Source organism: Trachurus trachurus (assembly GCF_905171665.1).
Source record: "Trachurus trachurus genome assembly, chromosome: 17".
NCBI lineage: Eukaryota > Metazoa > Chordata > Actinopteri > Carangiformes > Carangidae > Trachurus > Trachurus trachurus.
Window position 1 is genome coordinate 31,169,277 of NC_139900.1, and position 21,145 is coordinate 31,190,421.

General features: G+C 42.4%; 2 protein-coding genes across 6 annotated transcripts; one reads left to right on the forward strand and one right to left on the reverse strand.

Moving 5' to 3' along the window:
* Positions 1-8: 8 nt before the first annotated feature.
* On the reverse strand, positions 9-20,701 carry LOC311001113 (glycosylphosphatidylinositol anchor attachment 1 protein). 3 transcript variants are annotated; one of them, XM_083992086.1, is made up of 14 exons: positions 20,625-20,701; positions 20,172-20,292; positions 19,597-19,776; positions 19,301-19,412; positions 19,037-19,184; positions 18,830-18,931; positions 18,518-18,714; positions 18,242-18,438; positions 17,966-18,119; positions 17,776-17,847; positions 17,482-17,675; positions 14,821-14,991; positions 12,026-14,721; positions 3,628-3,717 (listed from the first exon to the last, which is right to left on the reverse strand). In XM_083992086.1, the coding sequence occupies exons 2-13, from the start codon at positions 20,243-20,245 to the stop codon at positions 14,478-14,480; spliced, it is 1,845 nt and encodes a 614-aa protein (XP_083848212.1). In that variant the 5' UTR covers positions 20,246-20,292; positions 20,625-20,701; the 3' UTR covers positions 3,628-3,717; positions 12,026-14,477. The 3 variants fall into 3 exon arrangements, with proteins under 3 accessions (XP_083848213.1, XP_083848212.1, XP_083848211.1); XM_083992085.1 differs by having other exon boundaries at positions 17,482-17,678; XM_083992087.1 differs by lacking the exons at positions 14,821-14,991; positions 17,482-17,675; positions 17,776-17,847; ... (7 more) ...; positions 20,172-20,292; positions 20,625-20,701 and adding exons at positions 9-215; positions 374-486; positions 1,241-1,396; ... (5 more) ...; positions 3,209-3,317; positions 3,444-3,533 and having other exon boundaries at positions 12,026-12,679.
* sharpin (SHANK-associated RH domain interacting protein) lies at positions 3,725-12,758 on the forward strand. Of its 3 annotated transcripts, XM_083992092.1 has the most exons (9): positions 3,725-5,805; positions 8,263-8,437; positions 9,143-9,235; positions 9,314-9,455; positions 9,564-9,654; positions 9,774-10,059; positions 11,365-11,468; positions 11,686-11,787; positions 11,897-12,758. In XM_083992092.1, the coding sequence occupies exons 1-9, from the start codon at positions 5,536-5,538 to the stop codon at positions 11,945-11,947; spliced, it is 1,314 nt and encodes a 437-aa protein (XP_083848218.1). In that variant the 5' UTR covers positions 3,725-5,535; the 3' UTR covers positions 11,948-12,758. The 3 variants fall into 3 exon arrangements, with proteins under 3 accessions (XP_083848218.1, XP_083848216.1, XP_083848217.1); XM_083992090.1 differs by having other exon boundaries at positions 9,143-9,455; XM_083992091.1 differs by having other exon boundaries at positions 9,143-9,455; positions 11,689-11,787.
* Positions 20,702-21,145: the final 444 nt, after the last annotated feature.

Here is a 21,145-nt window from a genome sequence, read left to right on the forward strand (position 1 = left end):
AAAACGGATTGCATGTAGTAAATGTCATATTTATTATAATAAATATTCACATGTCAACATGAGGAAAATTATGGGAGTCTTTTACTTGCCCCACTATATCATTATACTGTCTAAGTGGCTTTGTCTAAGAAAAATCCTTCATAAACTGTGTGTGAAAGCTGCTCAGGCGTTTCAGTAGTTCCTCCATGATGTCCTTGGATGTCATAGTGCAAAATCTGCAGAAAGAAAAATAAGGTTAGAAACCTCAAGTGGAAAATGTTCCAAACTTCTATTAACATTTAATGTCATTTTTGAAATATGCAGCTCCTCAATGAAATGGACCACTTATCTTGAATCATACCACAGTTTGTCTACTAGAGAATGTGATTTATACCTGATGTGGTAGGTGCCCTCCTTTTGCCCATATTCAGAGCCAGGACTGACTATAAGACCAGTCTCCTCCAACAGTCTCACACAGTAGAACGTATCTGGCTGCAATCCTACTTCCTAGAATATCCAAAGACACCAGATTTTATGACAAAAGCACAAGATATGACTTTTTAAGAATTAAATACATTACTCACAAAAAGTTAGAGATATTCGGCTTCCGGATGAAATTTCAGAATGCACCTAAAATGCACTTTATCCGTTACACATTAACTTAATTTGATTTTCTCTAAACTTTTTTAAATGCACATGTCCAACTGTTCAACGTTTCAGTCACTTACAACATAACAAGCCGTTCTCTAACAAGGTGATGAACCGCAACAAATCACAACAAGTGTCTGATCCATGAATCCACCACTAAATGTTCTGGTTCAGTGACAGTTTGTATTGAAACACTCCTCTTCATCGTGCTATTCACATTCTGACATCATGAGACCAAGACGACATCTAACAAACAAACAAACAGGAAGTTCCCACTGAGCTCAGAGTGTCACAGAGTGTCATCAGCAGGTTGAACATAGAGACTGGAAGAGTCACAGAAAGGCAGAGAAGTGGACGTCCTTAGATGACAAGTCATTGAGCCACTGACAGTCTGTCACCGTTGCTAGCTTTTGTTTCAATACATTGTTTAAGATGAAGAAATTACCATTCCATACTTATACTTAAATGCCCTACTTTTCATGATATAATATCACTTATCACTCATTTTACAACTTTTTTACATTTTCCATAATTTTTACCCGGAAGTCGAATATCTCTAACTTTTTGTGAGTAGTGTATATAGTATCATGGTCCTATAAGATGGTAAAGTAACCTTGGCTTTCTGAATGGCTTTAGATGGAAGATGCACTCTGGGGAATGCAAATGCTCCTCCTTCCACTGGTTGGCAGTAGAAACCCACCAGACTGTTCACAACCTCACAGGCTCTCTTCACATTATGAACCAGCGTGGTCCTTATGTGTTGTGTCTCCTGTGGAAGAGAGAGAGTCAGAGACCAGGCCAAAAAAAATGACAAGGCAAATGCAAAATGGAAGAGTAATCTGAGCAGTGTGTCCGTGTTCTCACCGCTTCATAGAGAAGGTACGAGGGATCTCCTGGCTGTGGAGGTTTCACCATCAGATCCAGAGCAAGCTGACCCAACACTGGGGCACAGGTGTCTGTTGAGAAATGAGTGTGGATGTATTTCATAACCGCACTGTCCACGTTTACCAGCTCCACGTATCCACAACGGTGACCACATCTGGTGGGAGAGACAAATCCAGTCACCACAAGCACTTTTAGTAGCAGCTCAGGAGATCTCAATCGTATCGCAATGATCTTTGTCTTGAGTTCTGTGATAAGCAGCTCATCGAGACTGAGAACTCACTCTCCCATGTAGCCCTTGGACGCAGAGTGAAAGGAAGCCAACTCCACTGTGTCTGAGAGAGGAGGCCCCATCTCCATCAGGACTTTCTTGTAGGAGACAAACTCACTCTTTTCCCCATAGACACTGTCCTGATAAACCTGTGATGAGGCACATAGAGAAGGGACATGTGTTAACTCGTTATACATGTGTGAATTGATGTGTATCATCTTTTTCATCAAGCCTGGATAGATAATAATGCTACTGTATAAGACATCCACCTCATCAGCCAGAAGAAAGAGCCTCTTCTCTGAAACAAACCGGATCACCTCTTGTATTGATTTTCTGCTTTGCACATGACCTGTAGGAAACAGCAGCGTGTTTTACATTTAATGTTGAAAATATATATTCAGATTATCTTTATTCTTCTTCTTTTTTTAACTACCTGATGGGTTTCCCGGGTTGATGACATACAAAGCAACAGGGTTGCAGACGCCCTTTGCAGATTCCAGTGCACGATGTAGCTCCTCTACCTGCAGCTTCCAGCCCTGCTCCTCGCTCAGGTAGTAGGGAACTACGACCGCTCCCAGTGACGTTAAAGACAGATGAGTAGTGCAGTGACATGGCACTGGAGTTAAAACACCAGTTCTTGGTGAAGCCTCGCTGTTCACCAGGATGTTGAGAATGTTCTAGTAAGCACAGGGAGAAACAGGATTAATTTGAAGTTGACAATAATTTACAGGAGGAGGAGACCTCATCGAACATACTGTACATGTTACCGTGAGAGACCACTGTGAGCCCGGGCTGATGTATATGTTTTCAGGGCGAGATGGAGCCCCACCGTCTCGTCTCGTTATGAATTCAGAGACTTTGCGGACTAGTGCTGGTATACCCGCTGTATCTGTATAGGAACCTGAGGAAATAACAGATTCTGATGAACAATCACAAAACACAGACTTATTTTTAAAGAAAAAGAAAAAAGAAAGAAATCACACTGTAGATTGTATTTTATTTCTTACTTGTATTCTTTTCTATTTCTATATATATACACATATATACAGTGCATAGGAAAAGCCTACAGGGTTCATAGTAAATTATTTGTCATATTGTGTATAAATATTACATCCTACAATATAGACTTCAAATTTTATGTATATTATTCATCACTATGTTTATTTACAGTGTATAGTATGGTGGTATTTTTCACACAAATAGGCCAATATGCATATTTACAAAATGTGTTTATATTAACTTATTTCCAAAACAAAAATGAGTCAATTTGACACAAATAATAATAATAAAAAAGTAACATATCGTCACTGACACCCATTTAGTCATTAGATATCAATAAAACAGTGAGTAAAATGATGATCATGTTTTTGAGAGAGCAGATTGTCTAATCACTCAGTATCACACAGTACCACATACACAACTTCTTACCTACACTCCCTCCAGCACATCCCCCTAGCAGCCTCTGAGCTTTCTGTCTGACGTCCGCAGGCAGTCTGTCGCTGTTCAGAAGCTGAGGGTAAATACATGCTGCAAGAACCTGCAAAAATATGGAGACACACACATTAAAGAAAGACTGGGATTTTAGTTCAGGAGAACATACGGGAATTTGCACATGCAGTCTTTTATAAATTTAAAAGAAAATAAACATGCAGTCACAGATTACCTGTCGGACAAACGACAGAGGTTTCATACCGGCCCTATGTGGGTCACCCCAGGAGACATCTATGATGTCTTTGTAAGGCTTTTTCACTCCCTATTGACATAATTCAAGCAAAGGTTTAATATTAACACAGGTATGAAAAATGGACTCAAGTATTCAGAAGTTGTCAGCACCTCTTTGCCTTTACCTGTCTGAGCTCCTCTTGGATCTGCTTTGCTCGTCCGGCCAGGACTGCATACTCCAGCTGCTTCATGTTCCTCACATTTGAACTGATCTCCTGCAGAACAGACATATCTGCAATTTGTCTGGGGTTTCTATCAGACCAGATGAGCAGCTGTCCTGTCCTGACCTGAGCTGTGTCGTTCTGGTTCCTTAAGCACATTCAGTTGAATATATATACTGTACATGAGAAACACTTTAATATGTACCTTATTAACAGACAGTATAGTTTAGGAATAATCTTTTGTTGGCAGTTAAGTATGTTACTTTTTTCTTTAACCTAATTCTGAAACATGTTGTATGATTTACAGTTGTGTTAGATATTAACTAAGCATGATACTGTATTTTTGAAATTATCTTTATCAAGTATCTTTTCTCACACAAGAACCACTATATCAGTCTGTCTGTATCATTTATGATCATGGCAGATATTTGAATAGGTCAGCAATTTGGTTTGATCCGGAGTCTATACTCAATATAAACCATTTTAAAAGATGAACATATTTAGAACAGGGACACAAATCTAAATTCATTAATCATATTCATATTCATGTTTCAACGCCACAAAGTTACAGAAGTAGAAACAATCGGATGGTTATGGACATCTGACTCTCCGTACTTATCCCACGATATTACAATGAGTCAGGCCACAGGCAAGAAATGTGGGTACTGTTATTGAATGGCATAATCATATGCAGCAGGCTCAACGACTGCACTGCTCTCAGGCCTTCACAAAAAGTCTATAAATCAATTACAACACATACAAAGTCCTCCTGCCAAATTTTTAACTGGCACAAAGCACACCACCCACGTCACTCTCAAGTTTCTACACTGGCACCCAGTCAATCTTAGGATAGCCTACCCTTTGTTTTACAGTATACAATGGGCTGATGTGTTCAATGATTAGAAAAAAACAAAAACTCACTGTTAATTGGTGATGGTGTTATAAACCAATAGTTTTTCTCTATTGAAATCCTGTTTGTGTTGTTTTTCTGATAAATGTATTTCTTATTAAGTGATGGTGTTTTGCCATGTAGGCTAGCCTGCAGAAGGTGTTGTTTGTTTGTTTACTCAGCTATATGGTTACTTTTGATCTGTTTTATTGTTTACGTCCTCACCATAAAACACTTTTAACAGAATCCAGGAACCAGGTAGCCTTTAGGTCAGGGGTGTCAAACGTAAGGGATTCATTTGCAAAGTGTAAAAATTACAGACAGAAGAGGTGTTGAAATTGCTAATTTTTCTCAAGAAATTTCAGGTTATAGTAGTTTTAATGTAGTTGTATTTTTGCACTAAAACTAAGAGAAACATTTAGTTCTCATTATTTATAGGTTTATTAGGCTATGCTATTGTTTTGCTGGTCTGGCCCACTTGAGATCAAATTGCGCTGTATGTGGCCCCTGAACTGTTTGACACCCCTGCTTTAGGTAGGCTAGTAGCCTATGGTTTTTACTTGATTTTTCGTTTCTAGATTACGCACAACGTAATAAGAAAAATCAGTTATCATAAAATATAATATTTTTGTTTCTTAATATTCTTTCTTTCTTTCATTCTTTTTAATGCAGCTCGATTCAGTCTTTATTACAGCTGTTACGTCTGTGTCAGGTTGAATGTTTCACGGCCACGTTTCTCTACGGACAAAAATAAGAGACGAACTCCTGCACTTCCTGTTTTGTTTTTCTTTCGCTCCGTCCTCGGGTCGGGTAGACATGGAAGAATTTGCGAGGAGAGGGGAAAACCACTGCCTGCCCGTGAAGAAACGCGTTCACTTCAGATACCGGTGGACCTTATAAAAGCCCCCACAGAAGCAGCGGGCAGCAGCGACACCCGCCGCGGGGCTTCAGACACCCTCACCCCGCCTCTTGGTGTCCGCGACATGGCTCTCAGCTCGGGCGGCTGGGCTCCTCCAGCCCCGGTCCCTGCTGCCTCGTCTCAGCAGGCTGCATGCGGCGGCGGGCCTGCACCGACGGCTTGCTGCAGTACAGTTTTGATGTCGGTCCGGGTGTCGGTGTGCCACTCCGGCATCCGGCCCCTGTGCCTCCCCGGGGCAGGCAGCGAGACTCTGCGCCTGCAGCTCAGCATGGACCCGAGCCGGGCCGGAGAGTTCAGACTGGCTCTGCGAGACACGAGCGGAAACCGCAGTGTGGTGAGTGCTGCCTGCTGCTCACGCATACACACCTATAAGTGCTGTCACTGTGCGCTTTAGGTATGTTTTGTGATAAACCATCTTATTGTGTTACGTTAATATTAAAAAAAAAAAAAAAAAAAACAGCACAGGCCTGTACACGCCATTTTCTGGTGCAGTCAGCCAGAGACATGCAGCAGCAGCAGCAGCACAGATTCAGATTTAGGGATAAAGTGCCATCAGAGTTTCTGTCAGTGTCAGTTATCATGACAGACAGTTGAAACACCACCCACGCCTTTCAAGCTCTGGATCCACTGTAACAACTAGCCTACGTGCCAAACTTTTAAAAACATTAACGTTTCCTGTTTTCACTTTTTTAACTATACCTATCAGACTGAAACTTATTTATGATCATTATTTGGCCAATGTGAAAACTAACAACCTCTTAAATTACAGTTATTTAAGAGTTGCCTGTACTGTTGTAAAACAAAAACTAAAAACTTTTAGTTTCACTTTCATTTCACCCTTCCCATCAACCACTACTCATTTAGTGTTATTAGAATCATAGCAGCATCAGGGGGAAGTCCTTCAGCTGTCATAGTGTTGGTGTTGTAGTATTAGTATTGGCAGTGATCCTCTTGGACAAGACAGCTAATAGCTAGCAGGTATTTTCCCTCTCACTCGCCACCTCTACAGACAAACTACCAGTTTTTAAGCCAGGGATTTCTATCGAATCCTTATCTATGGGGTAGAAGGTGTGTTGTCAAGCGTGTTTGTGAATACAGACAATAATAAAACAGACATATAAATAACAAAGCGAAGCTGTAACAGGAAGTTTTGGCATCCTGCACATCCAGTTTCGACGCCTATATACTTTGCCGCCACCACCACAGCAGCATGCACCTCAGCAGGCACATCAAGTTATTTGGAGGCAACAACACAGATACATCATTTCACACCTTTCAACTTGACAAGTACACCACTCTGGACTGAAATGGTCATTTAATTGTGTGCACTTGAAGTTCTTGAACCCGCCAAAACTGAGACTGACTGCAAGAACTTAACCTGACATTTGATGTGACTTCCAACAACATACCATTCCTCTGATTGACTGACTGATCTTAACTAACTAGTCGTAAACATCTGGGAAAACCAGTCTCTTCATTATGTCCAGTGCTGTTTTGTTTTGTTATGTAATGACGGACAAATAGAGAAAACACAATGGTCAAAACTGAAGCAGTAGTGGACATATCCTGACTTTAGTTAATGGTGTGGGTCAAGCTGGAATAAAAAATACGGTGTCCTACAAGTCCCCTAGTGCAACTCCACTGTGTTTATCATCACACCCTTTCTGCCCGGTGAATGCCAATGCCAATTAACACAGTTTAGTCTCAAATTCAGTGCAATATATATTCACTAACTTCACAAAACTCCTCCAGAGCCACAGTCTTGTTACTGGTGACACTGTTTCAACGTAGCACTGCTCTGTTCAAGAGGGATGCTCTTGAGAATAAGGACAGGTTCTTCCTGTTTTAATACAACGCATGAATTCTGACAGTGGTGACATCAGCTCCAGCTGAAGACCTGCATGACCTGCTCCTGCTTGAAGCTGACCTTTATTTTCTCATCATGTCCCAAGATCTCTCTCAACTCTGTCCTTTGTTCATCAGGTTCACTTTGTTCCGCCCTCCTAAAATGTGACACGCTTGCAATCAGCCTGTCGTCTCCCGTCAGACGGTTTTCCCCCTCCGACAGTCGAGATGCATCTTGATTTGCACGGTTTTTACTTTGATCCCAGCTCCTTTTCGCTCATCTGTCAGACTTTTCATACTCGTGTCGTGTCAGAGCTTCTATAAATAACACACACACAGTCTCTGGCAGGGGGGCAAATCCCCTCTTTTGCTGCAGTTTTCTATTCACAACAGACTTCAGTGCACTAATGTTTCCCGCCAAATCCACAGTGAAAGCCAGAGGCTAAAATCCCTGAGCTGCCAAGCTCCATCACTTCTGACGAGTCTTTCTCAGCCTGAACAAAGATTTCACTCACCTCCTGTCATAAATCAGGGAATTGTTTTCATTTTCTAACATTAACAATAGACAGAATGATGTCATGTCAGATTACAAAAGCTGTCTTCATTTTGCAATCAAGACTGGCTATTTCCAAATTTCCACTGGCTTGATTAATTGATTAATTGTTCAACAGGGAACTCATTTGCAATTATTTTGAAAATTGCTTAATTATATTTGACATATTTTAAGAAACAACACAAACATTTCCTTATTTCCAGCTGTCTGCTGGTCAGAGAAAACAATCAATTTGTAAAAGTCACTATTAATATTTTTAAATAGCTGTTATAACTCTATTCTGTCTTTTTTTTGTTAATATAGATGAATGGCATGCACTGCAGCTCCTGCATTACGGCTCAGCAGACAGAGATCTGTTTTTTTTTTAATTGTTTTGTTTTTTCTAAACCTCAGTTCATTGCAGAGTTTGACCTGCGCTCGGTGCAGTATGAGGTTAAGTCGCCTCGTTGCCATGAGATGCGTCTTGCTGCTCCGCCCCACGACTGCATCCGCTTCAACTTCCGCTGTGACCGAGAGGCCGAGGAGTGGGCCACGGTGGTGATGTCGTCACTAAGAGAGGCACACAGAGGTCAGCCTGTCAATTCATGTCTTTGTTAATTATTCATGAACATAATAGTGCATAGATTCTATCGATTTACAGATGATCTCATTTGTGCATTAACTAATAATCTGGAAGTAATAACCTTTGAGAAAAAGGCAAATTACAACCACTTGAAAAAAATATGAAACATGACTTTTATACCATTGTTCACCTCTTTAAGGCCTCAGATAACTATGAATAAATGGAAAAGACACAGATTAATCTCAGAAATGTAAAGAGGCATCTATTCTACACATTATGTAAATATTGGAGATAAAAATTGGTTTCCTGAGGAATAATGTTTCACTGCACCTAAAGCGCTTTAGGGCTATTCCTCACTGTCTGTTAAATATTTATAACTCCGTTGTGGCCGGTTTCCAAAGTAAAAGAACGAGTACTTCAGGTGCACTGTGGCTGATATTGCAAGTGGAAGCTACGTGAGCAAATCCAGGAGCTCAAAGACACAGAGATCAGCACTAACTCAGCTGCTTGTGGAGGATGTAAAATGCTGCAGAGCTCCTTCAAGGTTGATTCTGGACAGGAGAAATGATTGGTTCTTCTTAAACTTAAACTTTCGGAACCTTTTGGCTGGTACTAAAGCGTGTCGCTGAACTTTGAGCCTTTATCCGCCAAGAGCGGCCAAAATAAATTCAGATATCAGCTGACATTATTCTCTCGTCTCTCCTCTGACAGTTGCAAACATCAGCACGTGCGAATCAGATGGCAGACAGAACCACACGGCAGCAGCGATGGAGAATTGGAGCTCGGCCTCGCTGCCGCTCAACGGTGAGTATCGCTGTTCATCCTCTCTGTCAAAACAAGCTCCAAAAATGTCACCTCTGATTGCTGCCTTGTTTGTTTTAGAGGAGCTGTGCTTGGAGCTCACCAGGGCAGTCGAAGCAGGCGACACTCAGGCGGCCTCCCAACACGCGTCGGCCCTGGCTCGCCAAAAAGCAGCGCTGACTATTCAGCTCTCCGAAAAGAACTACGCGGACGGAGAGATTAGGTGAGAGGCGGCCGTTGGGTGGAGGTTTTTGTTCGAGGTCAGGTCACTGCGTCTGATGGGTCCTCCACGTCGGGTGTGTGTGCTTACAGTGTCAAATCTGTGTTGCAGTTTATCTGTCGTCGTGGAGGATGTTTCGTCATCCTGTTGTGTCACGGTCAAAGTGTTTCCCTACATGACTGTGGCTGCACTCAAGCAACAGGTTAGAAAAAACGATCAATAATGGAATCACAATTTCACATAGCAGCTTTTTCCTTTTCTTTTTTTTTTTTTTTAGCTCTACTGACTCCTGCTTTTCTTCCTCTTCTTCTTCTTCTTCAGGTGTTTCTTGAGTACGGTTTCCATCCTCGCGTGCAGCGCTGGGTCATCGGTCAGTGTTTGTGCACCGAGCCGAGGTCACTAGCGTCCTACGGGGTGCAGAAGGACGGCGACACGGCATACCTCTACCTGATCTCTGCCCGACAAGCCCGCGTCACCCGCCAGCTGTTCCAGCAGGACCTGGAGAGCGCCCTCCTCGCCCCGCCCCTCCCCCCAGGCAACGGACCCACCTCCCAAGACTGGAGGGGCTACAGCACCCTGCCCTCACGGCTACCCCACAACAACCAGGGTCAGTCTGATGAATGTCCCCTCTCAGTTCAGGGAGGAAGTTTTACAAACTTTCCACTCACTCCTTTTGACTCCAGGACATTGGATTTAAAACTAGAAAGATTAGGTTTAAAGGGATAGTTCAACATTTTGACAAATTGGCCCATTGCTATAATCCCTATAGTCATAGCAGTAGGTTCATCAGTGCAAGCTATTTTTAGAACGGCGGAGCAGAGCTCAGAGCTACGCTGTGGAGGCTAATGGGATTTCTTGGTTTCCCTCATCAAACTCATCAAATACAATCCAACAACTACGAGTTGTTTTAGAGGTAAATCCATGCAAAACCGCTGATGCGTGTTGCCTTCAGGGACAGTTTTTCATCAAGCAGTCTCTGTATTTACCTCTAAAACAACTCTGTCTGGTAACGTTCTGTTATTATCTCATAGCGTGGTGAATGTGCAGGTCACAACTTGTCCACAAGAGTGTTTTGGAGTTGTTGGATTGTGTATTTGATGAGTTTGATGAGGGAAACCAAGAAATCCCATGAGCCTCTGTAGCGTAGCTCTGAGCAGCTCACGGCTCTGCTCCGCCGTTCTAAAAATAGCTTGCACCGACAATTAAAGGTAACGAACCTACTGCTATGACTATAGGGATTATGGCAATGGGCCAATTTGCCAAAATGTTGAACTATCCCTTTAAGTGTTGCCAAGCAGCCATAAGGTTTGTCATACAAGGCAGCAGGTCAGTGACCCTGTCTGGGTCCTGACAGTGACCCTCAGTCACCCTGGCCCAGACAACCAAAGCAGGAAAGGACAGTTTTAGAGCCAAACTCTGCAGTCCTCTCAGCTGGCCAAATTGGTCACCTGACCTCAACCATCCGATCGTATGATTCATTCGCTAAAGACTGAGTTCAAAGCAAAACATCGACCCAGAACAACCTCACCAGAGCAGAAATATTAAGCATCTGGTGATTTCCTGGATTTGATTGGAGATCGTGGTCGTTCATAACCTGAAAACTATTTGTAATAAGATTTAAGGTGATTTCATTTCAAGGTCATGTGAACGGTTCTCGAAATAAAAAAAAAATAGGGCCACAATTCCTACAGTGTACCACACATTCATGCACTAATGCAGACATGAAGGTGTAAAAGTCAATCAAATACGTTTTTTGTCCTTTTTCTATAAGAATTCACTCATTTCATTCCTTAAATAACATTTGATAAGGATGTTAACAGCTGCAGCACAGCACCGTATATAAACTGCACTGAGAAAGTGTCGCTCTGTGAACTTGTGTGAACTTGTTTGTGGTTGTTTCTGTCAACCTCAGGCAGCACAGGTGGAGGAAGCGACAGGCCAGGTGATATGAAAGATGTTCTTGACATCGAGAATCTGCAACTGAATGATCACACCCACAAAGCCAGTAAAACACAGGTATGTGGCCACTAGTTTATACTGTTTGTAAATGAATGTCTTCATTTTCTTTGAATACAGCTTGGCGAGTGTTGAACAATTCAATAACTGAGCTACGTCAGGCTCACTTTTCAAATTGAACAAAAATACGTACAAAAGTTACAAGAGCTGTCGGGCTTTTTTATAAGTAATAATAGAAAAGTTTGTTCCAAGTCTGCATCAACTTCTCTCCCATCAGCAGACAGAGTGGGCTTGTCCCTCATGCACTTTCATCAACAAGCTGTCTCGTCCGGGCTGCGAGATCTGTGCTACAGCCAGACCCGACACACACATCCAGCAGGTACTGCATCATATCCCGCAATCAATACCTTCGTACCGCTCCTCTTAATGTTTCCCTTCTGTGACAGTCACGCACTCTCTCTTTTTTTTCTCCCCCATCTCTCACAAAGGAGAAAGGAAGGAGAGAGGACCGGGTGGAGTCCGGTTTAAGCAGCAGCTGACTGCCCATCATCACGGTCTAGTTGCGATTTCTCACTCACTTACACACACATACACATACATGTCGACAAAATACTCACATCAAGACTGTCAAGTGCACTGAGAGTCCTCCGACAGCTGGCTGGCTGCTGAAGACGAGAGCGTCTGAAGCACTGTAGCATGACGCGGAGCATCAGACGACGGTCGTGGCTCGGACGATGAACTGCAGCGTCAGCTTTTGACCGTTTTTATGGACAATGACCATGACATACATCTGGATTTGGCCTGACCTTTTTATTTATTTTACAGGGAGTGTGTGTGTTTGTGTGTGTGTGTGTGTGTGTGTGTGGGTGTGTGTGTGGGTGCGGGTGCGTGGTGCAAAAAAGAAAAAACAAACACAAAGATGGCCTATATTTATTTTAGGGGGGAGAGAAAAGTGGATTGCAGCTGACGTTGAGGGAATGTCGTACTTTCAGTTTCTGCCAACTGTGAAGCAAAAGAGGTTGAAGCATTGCGCATTTACCCTGTTCTGTTCATGTGTGTCATCTGTTGGTGCCAAAACGTTGGAAATTAAAAAAAAAAAAAAAAAAAAGAGCCATGGAAAACAGAGAAGGAATGTTGCGTTTACAGGGTTGTCAAGTGCTTTTATTTTTTATAACATTGTATTAAGTGTTTTATTTTTAACAAGATGCATTGAGTAACTGATGTACATTTTAAGCAGCTGATCTAACTTTACTCGATCCCCTCTGAGCTGTGACAGAAATGGAATGATCTGTTTTCAGTACATAATACTGTAAAAACTTACATTAGCTGAATAAACATAATGGAACTAAAGGAATCCTGATGAGCCATCTATTGATCCACTGATTGATAGACAAATCGTCTACTTTCAATACAAACGTTTACTTAGCTGTTTCGTCTTCTATCTATTGGTTGATCCACTACTTTGGTCCAGACTGAAATATCTCAATTAATGGATTATCATGAATTTTAGGTCAGTCAGTCTTCACTCCCTGTGAACATCACCAAAGGAGTTTTCCTCCAGCACTGCTGCGAGGTTGAATTTTTCACATTTTACCAAGAATTCTCTCTCTCTCTTATCTTAATTACCTCAGCAATCCCCTGAGTTTTCCAACCTGAGATTAAGATGTATAGGATTTAATAATGTCAGTGCTGCTGTACAGAGCCACTGGCAAGTGATTCTGAAAGCTCTTTTTGATACTGTTGCTCAGTCAATCAATTCAATTGTGTAAATGTAGTCGATTGTGTTGTTCTTATTCCCGATTTTTTAATTTTTTTTTATTAAACTTTTAAGGAAATATCGGTTCCCAAGTTTTGAGGCTGTATCCAAGTGCAGCGATATACAGGAAATACCACAACAAATGTTTTTCAATCTTTTATTTTGACATTCATAAATATAAAATAAACATGTTTCAAAGACAGTTATCAAAACAAGTATAAAACATTAGGTGCAGAGATAGCTTGTTCAACAGATACAGATGTCTAAATATGAAGGATAATCATTTTTAACCTGAGCTTTATTTCCCAATATTTTTAAGTGTAAATGAATAAAATCTTTGCAGTGGCTCCATCACTTAGCTAGTTAGTTAGTGGTACTGTGTTGATACTTTTACTTACTTAGAGAATCTGAACACTTCTTCCATTTCTGAAAGTCACACAATAACACAAACTACCCGCGGCAGCAGCAAACCAGCAACTCTTGTGTTCTTGATCGTTTCAAATCAAACAAAAAGTCTCTCAGTCAAAAATCCCATCCATATTGTTGTCAGGCATTTCTAACAACCTGAACCTGTCTGTGGCAAGACAAGCACTTAAAGTTGGTGTAGTTTGACACAGACCTTGTGTTTACATTGCAGCAGCTGTTGAGCGGTGGCGAAATACCTCGTTCTTGCTCAATAGTGGATTGATAACAAAGATTTTTTTCCCTGTCAATGATTTACACCTAAAACCATGAGAGAATGGGCCCAGGTTAAAAAAATCCCACAGTGATCCTTTAAAAGAAGCAGACAGTTAACCAGCCAATCAGTTTATTCTGTTTTACCACTGTTAGAATAAACCCTGTTGGTACTGGCTGAACTTTTTCCATCATTACAATCCTGACTAAAAAACTGAAACATAAAACAGTGAAGTACCTTTGTTTATGTGTCACAAACAAAAATCTTAACCATGTCAATTTAATGTTTTTTTTTAACAGAAAGCAACCCAACCATTACATTTATAGATACTTGTGAAAAGATCGTCCCCTCTTCCTCTTAGTTATTTGCAAATGAGATGAAAAAAACAGTCCATTCTGTTTAGTTTATCAAGAACAACTTGATTTATCTTCAGTGTTATAAGAATGAAATACTTGGAGTTGGTAGATACCAACAAAATGTCCAGAATAAGAGAGTCTCAGCACTTTCCAAGTCAACCTCCAATCCCCAGTGGATTCAACAGTCATTCTTAAAAATCCCCCCTGCTGAAAACAAACCTGAGAACATCTCAGAGGGGGTTTTTCTCCCCACACTTTAGCTGTTCATTCATGACTGGCATCTACTTCCAGAAGAGGATGTTCCAGAAAAGCAGCCAGCAAGGATAGACCAGCAGGGCTACGAGTGGGTAGACCAGCGAGCCGTACAGGGAGTGGTCCAGGATGCCCTGTGAGATGACTGACAGGAAGAGCATCCAACCATCCTGGAAGCTGACGGGCATTTCCTGCAGCTCTTGGAAGAAAAAGACAGAAAAGAGGAGCGTGCAGGCTGGGCTGAGGACGACCAAGACGAAGGCCGACAGCATCCTTAGGGGAGAAGAAGAAGAGTTTAACGACACGTCTTTGTGAGTTAATATGCAACAGAGCAGAGCTAAATCTCACAAGGTGTCGATGTGCATTTCTTACTTTGGGACGTGGGGTGTGACGAAGGCAGCCACAGGCACCAGGGTGAGAGCCAGGATGAAGCCCAGGGAGAAGTTGATGAGGGCTGTGCAGCCCAGCAGCACGGCCAGGTACAACACAGCAACCAGCTTCAGCACCTTCCAGCCTGGCTCCGTCCCCTCACCCGCCAGAAATCTGCAACAAAAAAATAAAATGAACATGACAAACACTAAATTCTCCAGCATCACAGTGTCCTTTAAGTTGAACCAGTCTCCCATTGTCACAATCTACGGATGTGTTCTTCGGTCATTTCCAGCTGTGCAAATTAGGCTCAGCAGGATTCTGACCTTGTGATATGATGAAAGGATTTATTTCAAAGCCTGTGGTTGTTCATCATCACCCCGTGTAAGTTCAAAGATTTTGAAAAAACTCAGCACGAGAAATTTAAATTTATAAATCTTTTAAAACATACAGGTAAAATTTAAATAAAATTTGGGAATCGTTTATATTACAGTTTTTTTACGACTGCTATGACCCATTAATACAAACCAAATCACTTTACAGGTGTCAGATGTACTGTTTTACAATCAACAGATTATTGTATTGATCAGAAATTGACCTTAGTGCTGTAGTTTCCTTTGAACCTTTTGTTGGGTTTAGTAAATGCAGGTATTTTGTTTCTTTTTTTGCAAACACTGAACGACCCTCACAACGATCTCAGTGCAGCTTTGCAGAATGAACACTTAAGAACTTGAGAATAACTGACCAACTGTCTACTGAGAATTACGGCAGAAAAACAAAAATCTGGATCATAGTTGCTGGTCATTCATAGATGTGTGAAAAAGAACAAGAATGTGTTCATTGTATCGCCCACACAGGCTGATGTTGTGGTAACTGTGTGAAGAGTTTTGAAAAAGTGTTAAAAAAATGGGTCATTGCGATTGTAAAAAACAGTAAGGTTATTTACATGATTAATGGGGATGCATTTGTAACTTATATGTATGTGTGTTGTGTACTTCAATTACCCCTTGAAATGCGCAAAACCTAAATATCGAAATGAAAAACTGGTAATGGAAACACCTACATTTCGAAAAAACTCTCAAATATCGCTAAAAAGTTTTTACGCTCTCATGAGGTGGTTTTTGAGACGTATCGATACAAACGGGTATCGCAAAAGTGTAATGGAAACACTTTTTTCGCTTTTCTACACGTCACCGGCTTCACCGGAGTTGTGTGTGTCCACGCTGTGTTGGTTTATGTAACTTGAGGGGACAAATGAACCACATGTTTATTGTCATGCATTGCTGACCTGGGCATTGTTTCTCATTAAATTAGAAAAACCTTTCCTATCATTCCCCTTTTCTGTGCATGGTTGTAGGAAATTTGGCTCGCATCCACACTCCCACTCCCTCCTGCGCCGAAATGTCACCTTAAGTCACATAAACCAGTACGGGTGTGTGGACACAACCACCTATATTGTTGTCAGCGCCTCATCACCTCTGGTGTTAAAAGGCTCCGTTCTTTCTGCAGTCAGGTTATATTAAAGCGCACATCCGCCGTGTTGGTAAACAAATAGTCCCTCTATATCAACGGAGGCAACCGTGCTTGAGCGGCTTGGGTTGGAGGTGGTGTGAGTGCGGGCCAGCGGGGGACAGAGGAGGGGGCATTCGGGCTTCAGCACGGAACAACTGGCCCGTGTGAGTGCGTCCTTATTTGTGGCCGCTGCCGGCGCCACACGGGCTTTGCCTTTCAGCAGTCAAGCGCTGTTTTTGTCTTTGTTAAAAACAATAACAGCAACAGCTGTCGGCAGCTGAGATCGCTGTGCCGTCACTATAGAAACGCAAGACGCATTAAAGCAGAAGTAAGTGATATATTTGTGTTAATATAAGTCTTAAATAGTTATATCTTCCGACAGCAATCACTTACATAGAGTGTTTGGACTGAAACACGGGTCTCTCAGTCCCTCTGCTCTGCGCCGAAGAGAAAACATTTATCGTATCCTACAGTTTTTATCCAATGAGGAGAGAGAACGGCATGCAGGGCTGTGTGTGCAGCCAAGGAACGCCGTGAATGTGGCGACGTAGGGACGAGGACTGTTATGGTGCGTTCAAGGAAACTCGTATTTTTCCGACCGTGAAGTGGTACCAGTTCGATCTGGTACGAGTTCACCGGTCGGAAGTTACGAGTGGCCGTTATAGTGACTTTCACCGGTAAAACAGGTCGGAAAAATACGAGTGGGTTGCCTGGAACGCTACAAAGTCGTAAGTTGTGACTTGAAGCTGTAATTTACTATTTCAAAAGCCTGCCTGGAACGCAGCATTAGCGAAAACGACCGGACCACTTACTTCTGCTTTAAGGCTCATTCGTAAAATACCTTTCAATGGAAACACCCGCAAATGGCAGTTGCACTTTTTCGAAGTTTCAGAAATATCGCTTTTATTTTGCGAAAATCTGTAATGGAAACGCAGCTCACACACATTGGGGAACTTTGTTTGGGTACCAAGTTTCAACCAGGTTTCTGCTGTGAGAATGTACTCGCACGTTTTCAGATCGTGCATGTAATAGGATTTCCCTGTACACTATAATTTATGTTTAAACAAGGCGCCATCTTTTACGACCAAAGAGCAGTATACCGAATAAAAATAAATAAATAAAGAGGAAAAGTCAGAAAATGTGAGGGGTTACCTGTGTGTGTTGTGAGGCAAAGCCAGCCCTGCTGTGTAAACAGCAATAGCTGTGAGAACCACAGCCTCAGTCTCAGACACTGGGAAGTGTTCGACAGCCATCTCCTGAAAACGGATTGGCAGTGTGTACAGAGCCGCTCCGGTCAGGTGGCTGATCACCAGAGGAGTCAACACAGACAGCACATCTGGACTGGACTGCTGGGAGGAAGCAGGTTGTATTACATTGCTGGTTTATTGACCCGAGTCAAGTAAATTCCTCACTATCTGGCACACTGGTGGGATGTGCGTGTCTCACCTGCTCGATGTCAACGACTCCATCTTCTGATCTGGGCGGTGGAGCTGAAAGTTGAACCCACAGGTCCAAGGCCTGTAGCATTGTCAAGGAAAGATCTGGCCCTCCAGAACATGTCAACAATAATGCAAAAAGCCATTTTAAAGATTAATGCAACCTGATGAAACTAATTTAAACGATTACGAAAGGATACACGAAGCAGCAGGATGACGGCCAGCAGGCCAAAGGCAGGCATGTAGTAACCAATGGAGACAAAGTGAGAGAGCGACGGCATAAGGTAGAAGAAGTAGGACTGGTGCAGGCGCTCCAGGAGGTTATTCAGCTTACGATACATTCCTTCCAGTAGCCTAAAGGATATTGATCAGGATGAAAACAGCTATTATCATCACATAAAAACATGTAAATCCACAAAATAATACACATCAATACATTAAACCTACAGCAAAAGTCAGTGGACATTTGCTCTGACCTGCCAATGGTGGTAGCGTCGGTCTTGTACTGGCGGAAGCTGTTAACGCCCTTGATGGTGGCAGCCTCGATGTGGTAACGCAGGAACAGGCCGTGGTCGCCCCAAGGCCGTCCACTGGCCTGCTTCATCACCATCAGCATCATGGTCTGGACCGCGTGACTGTAGCCAGAAACACTGTCCCAGTCGTTCCTCTGCAGCTGTAGGGACACATCAAACATGAATGTGACCTCTGTGATGAGAAAAATGAAAACGTGCCAAGTGTGAACCGGACCGTACCTTGCCCTGGATTGTGCAAAGGACTCCTATCTTCTGGCAGAAGGCGTAGAAGAGGTTGGCTAAGTCCAGGTTGGGTAACTGGCCGTTCAGACCTTCCAGTACTAGGTCCAAACTAGTGACGACATCACTGCTGAGCTCCAGGGACAGAGCTGCCTGGATCGAACCACCGCGGCCCTGCAGGGGAGACCAGTCCATACCTAGAGGAACCAGCACAAAAGAAAAGTTAACAGAGAAATTCATTGTGCTTATTTTTCAATATTTGTAGGGATATTTGTTGATGTGGTCTGTAACTGGGTGAAGGCAGGTGATCACCTGTAGTGTTGGTGTGGTGATATCCCTCCAGCCACGCCTGCATACCAATCAGATCATGCTCATTCACAAGGAAAATGATGTCCTTGGCCCAGAATATCTGATCTATTGAGGAAAACAGCAGTGGTTAACCAAGAGATGGAACTGAAGCATCATTCAAATCTCTTAATATTTTGTTATATGCTGTGAAGCAGTAGAAGCTAAACTCACTCCTGAAGTAGTGAGCTAAACCAAGCAGGAGGCCCACAGCCTGGTTGTTTTCATCACCCGGGCTGCAGGGAGCACTCAGCACCAGGGCTTCGGTCCGTGGGGCTCTAGGGGCCCGAAGGATCCCGTATACATTGGTGCCTTTCACCATCTGAGGGTGAGAGGAAGGGGAGCAGAGAATACAGAAATCAGTCCTTGTGCTTGGCGAGAGAAAGAAAGAAGCATTCGTATGAGAGGAATGCAATACATCTTCCATTTCAAACGCACATATCTCTCTTTGTTTTCATCAGGAAAGGGAAGAGTGCGAGAGAATCTCTGGGTAAATACTTCCAGCCCTCTCGCCTGCATGGTCTTCACCAACCAATCCACAGGCATCCCACTGCAGAGAAACAACATAGAAGCATATTCTATTAGACATGGAAAAGGAAACTTAAAAATACCACGAGATTGATAGAGCTTAGGTGTATATTCAACTGACTTGTATTATCTTTTATTATATTGATTTTATTTTCAGGATTTCCACTTTTTTTTTTTTTTTTTTATCAAAGCTGCATGTTACTGACCCTGCTTTCTTCTTATGAGCTGCAAACTCCCTGCCGGTGGCCAGCGCCCTCTCTCCGGATGGAAACCGCTCCTCCACCATGGTCGACCCCATGGCGTTCTCTGACATGTATGTCCGCAGAGTGAATGGCTCAAAAGCTAAACCCATGAACCAGGCCACGCCCGCCATGTAGCAGACCACACTGAGACACAGACATAGAAGAGTCATTTAAGGTAAATAAATACACTGGTGCACAGTGGGTAATAGTAAAATGAAGGACAGGCTTTTAAAAAATAATCACTGGTGCATTTGGCAGTTCACTGGTATATTAAATCTGCATTGCCAACAGTCAGCAAACCGTCAATAGGATTACAATGTAAAAAATAAAAATCCCATGCCTCACTTACATAGGCAACACACACAGACTGAAAGAGACATAAAGTTGTTGTTTTGTGTCTCTTTGTTGACTTTTGTATCTCATCATGATCTTTTTTTGTGATTATTTGACTGATTTGTCAATTATAAATATTAACAGTGACATTTTAACAGAGGTTCTTGGGCCTCTGAGGGAGTTGTTGTATCATGCTATAAACTCACCATATCGGGGTATTGAGGCGGGTGAGCAGGCTGATCAAAGCCCGTCTCCTGTTCGGGTCAGACAGAAGCCCCATGTTGTTGTCGGCTGCACCACAGTCCTGGAGCCTGGACACACTGGATCCTGAAGGCAGCACATACACTCACTGTTACTGTGTAATTTTAATATTGCAAATTGTAGATGAATGATCACAGAGACAGACGGCCGCACAGCTGGATAGCACGGCTCCTGTCTTTATATGATTCAGGTCATTGTGAGGTTTTACTGCCGCCCTCTGTCTCAGCATCTATTGACAGCTGTCGTTAGCCCTGTGTTAGCTACCAGGCTAGCTTCGTTGGACGGTGAAATGTTTTTAAACCTCCGCCCTCTGCGAAGGCCAAATTATTATTTACATAATACAAATTACCTGCTTAATCATTCAACACTTATCAAAACTAATATGTTTGAAGACAAACCTCCTTCCAGTGTAAAGCCGGTCACATCCACCTGCAGAGGTGGAGCTCATTCACAGCAACCGCTGCTAAATATTTTTCGACTTCCTTGTTCCTGCGGGAACATTAATGTGGCGGACCGACATCCGGTCCAGCTAAATAAAACAAAAACAACCTGCAGCATCGAATTTAACTAGACACATTGATCAATTGATTAACTTTGTTGTGATTATATTAAATACTATTTATGTTAAACAAAAAATCTAACATTTCCAAGTGACAAAAATATTTGTCAATGTGTTTTGACTGTTTGAGGTTGGATTGGGATCTGTTGACTGTAACCATTCATTTCTCACTCTATGTACTTGTTATTGACCAGAATGACAGGCAGGCAGCTGTATTCCTTTTTGCTCTGACATAGGGATAATACTCTCAGCTACTTCAATAAATACAAAAACTCAGCTAGTAACATACAAATAAACAACAAAGAGAATTCATACATTTATTGTTAGCTTCACAACATTTATACAAAAGTACACAGTAAT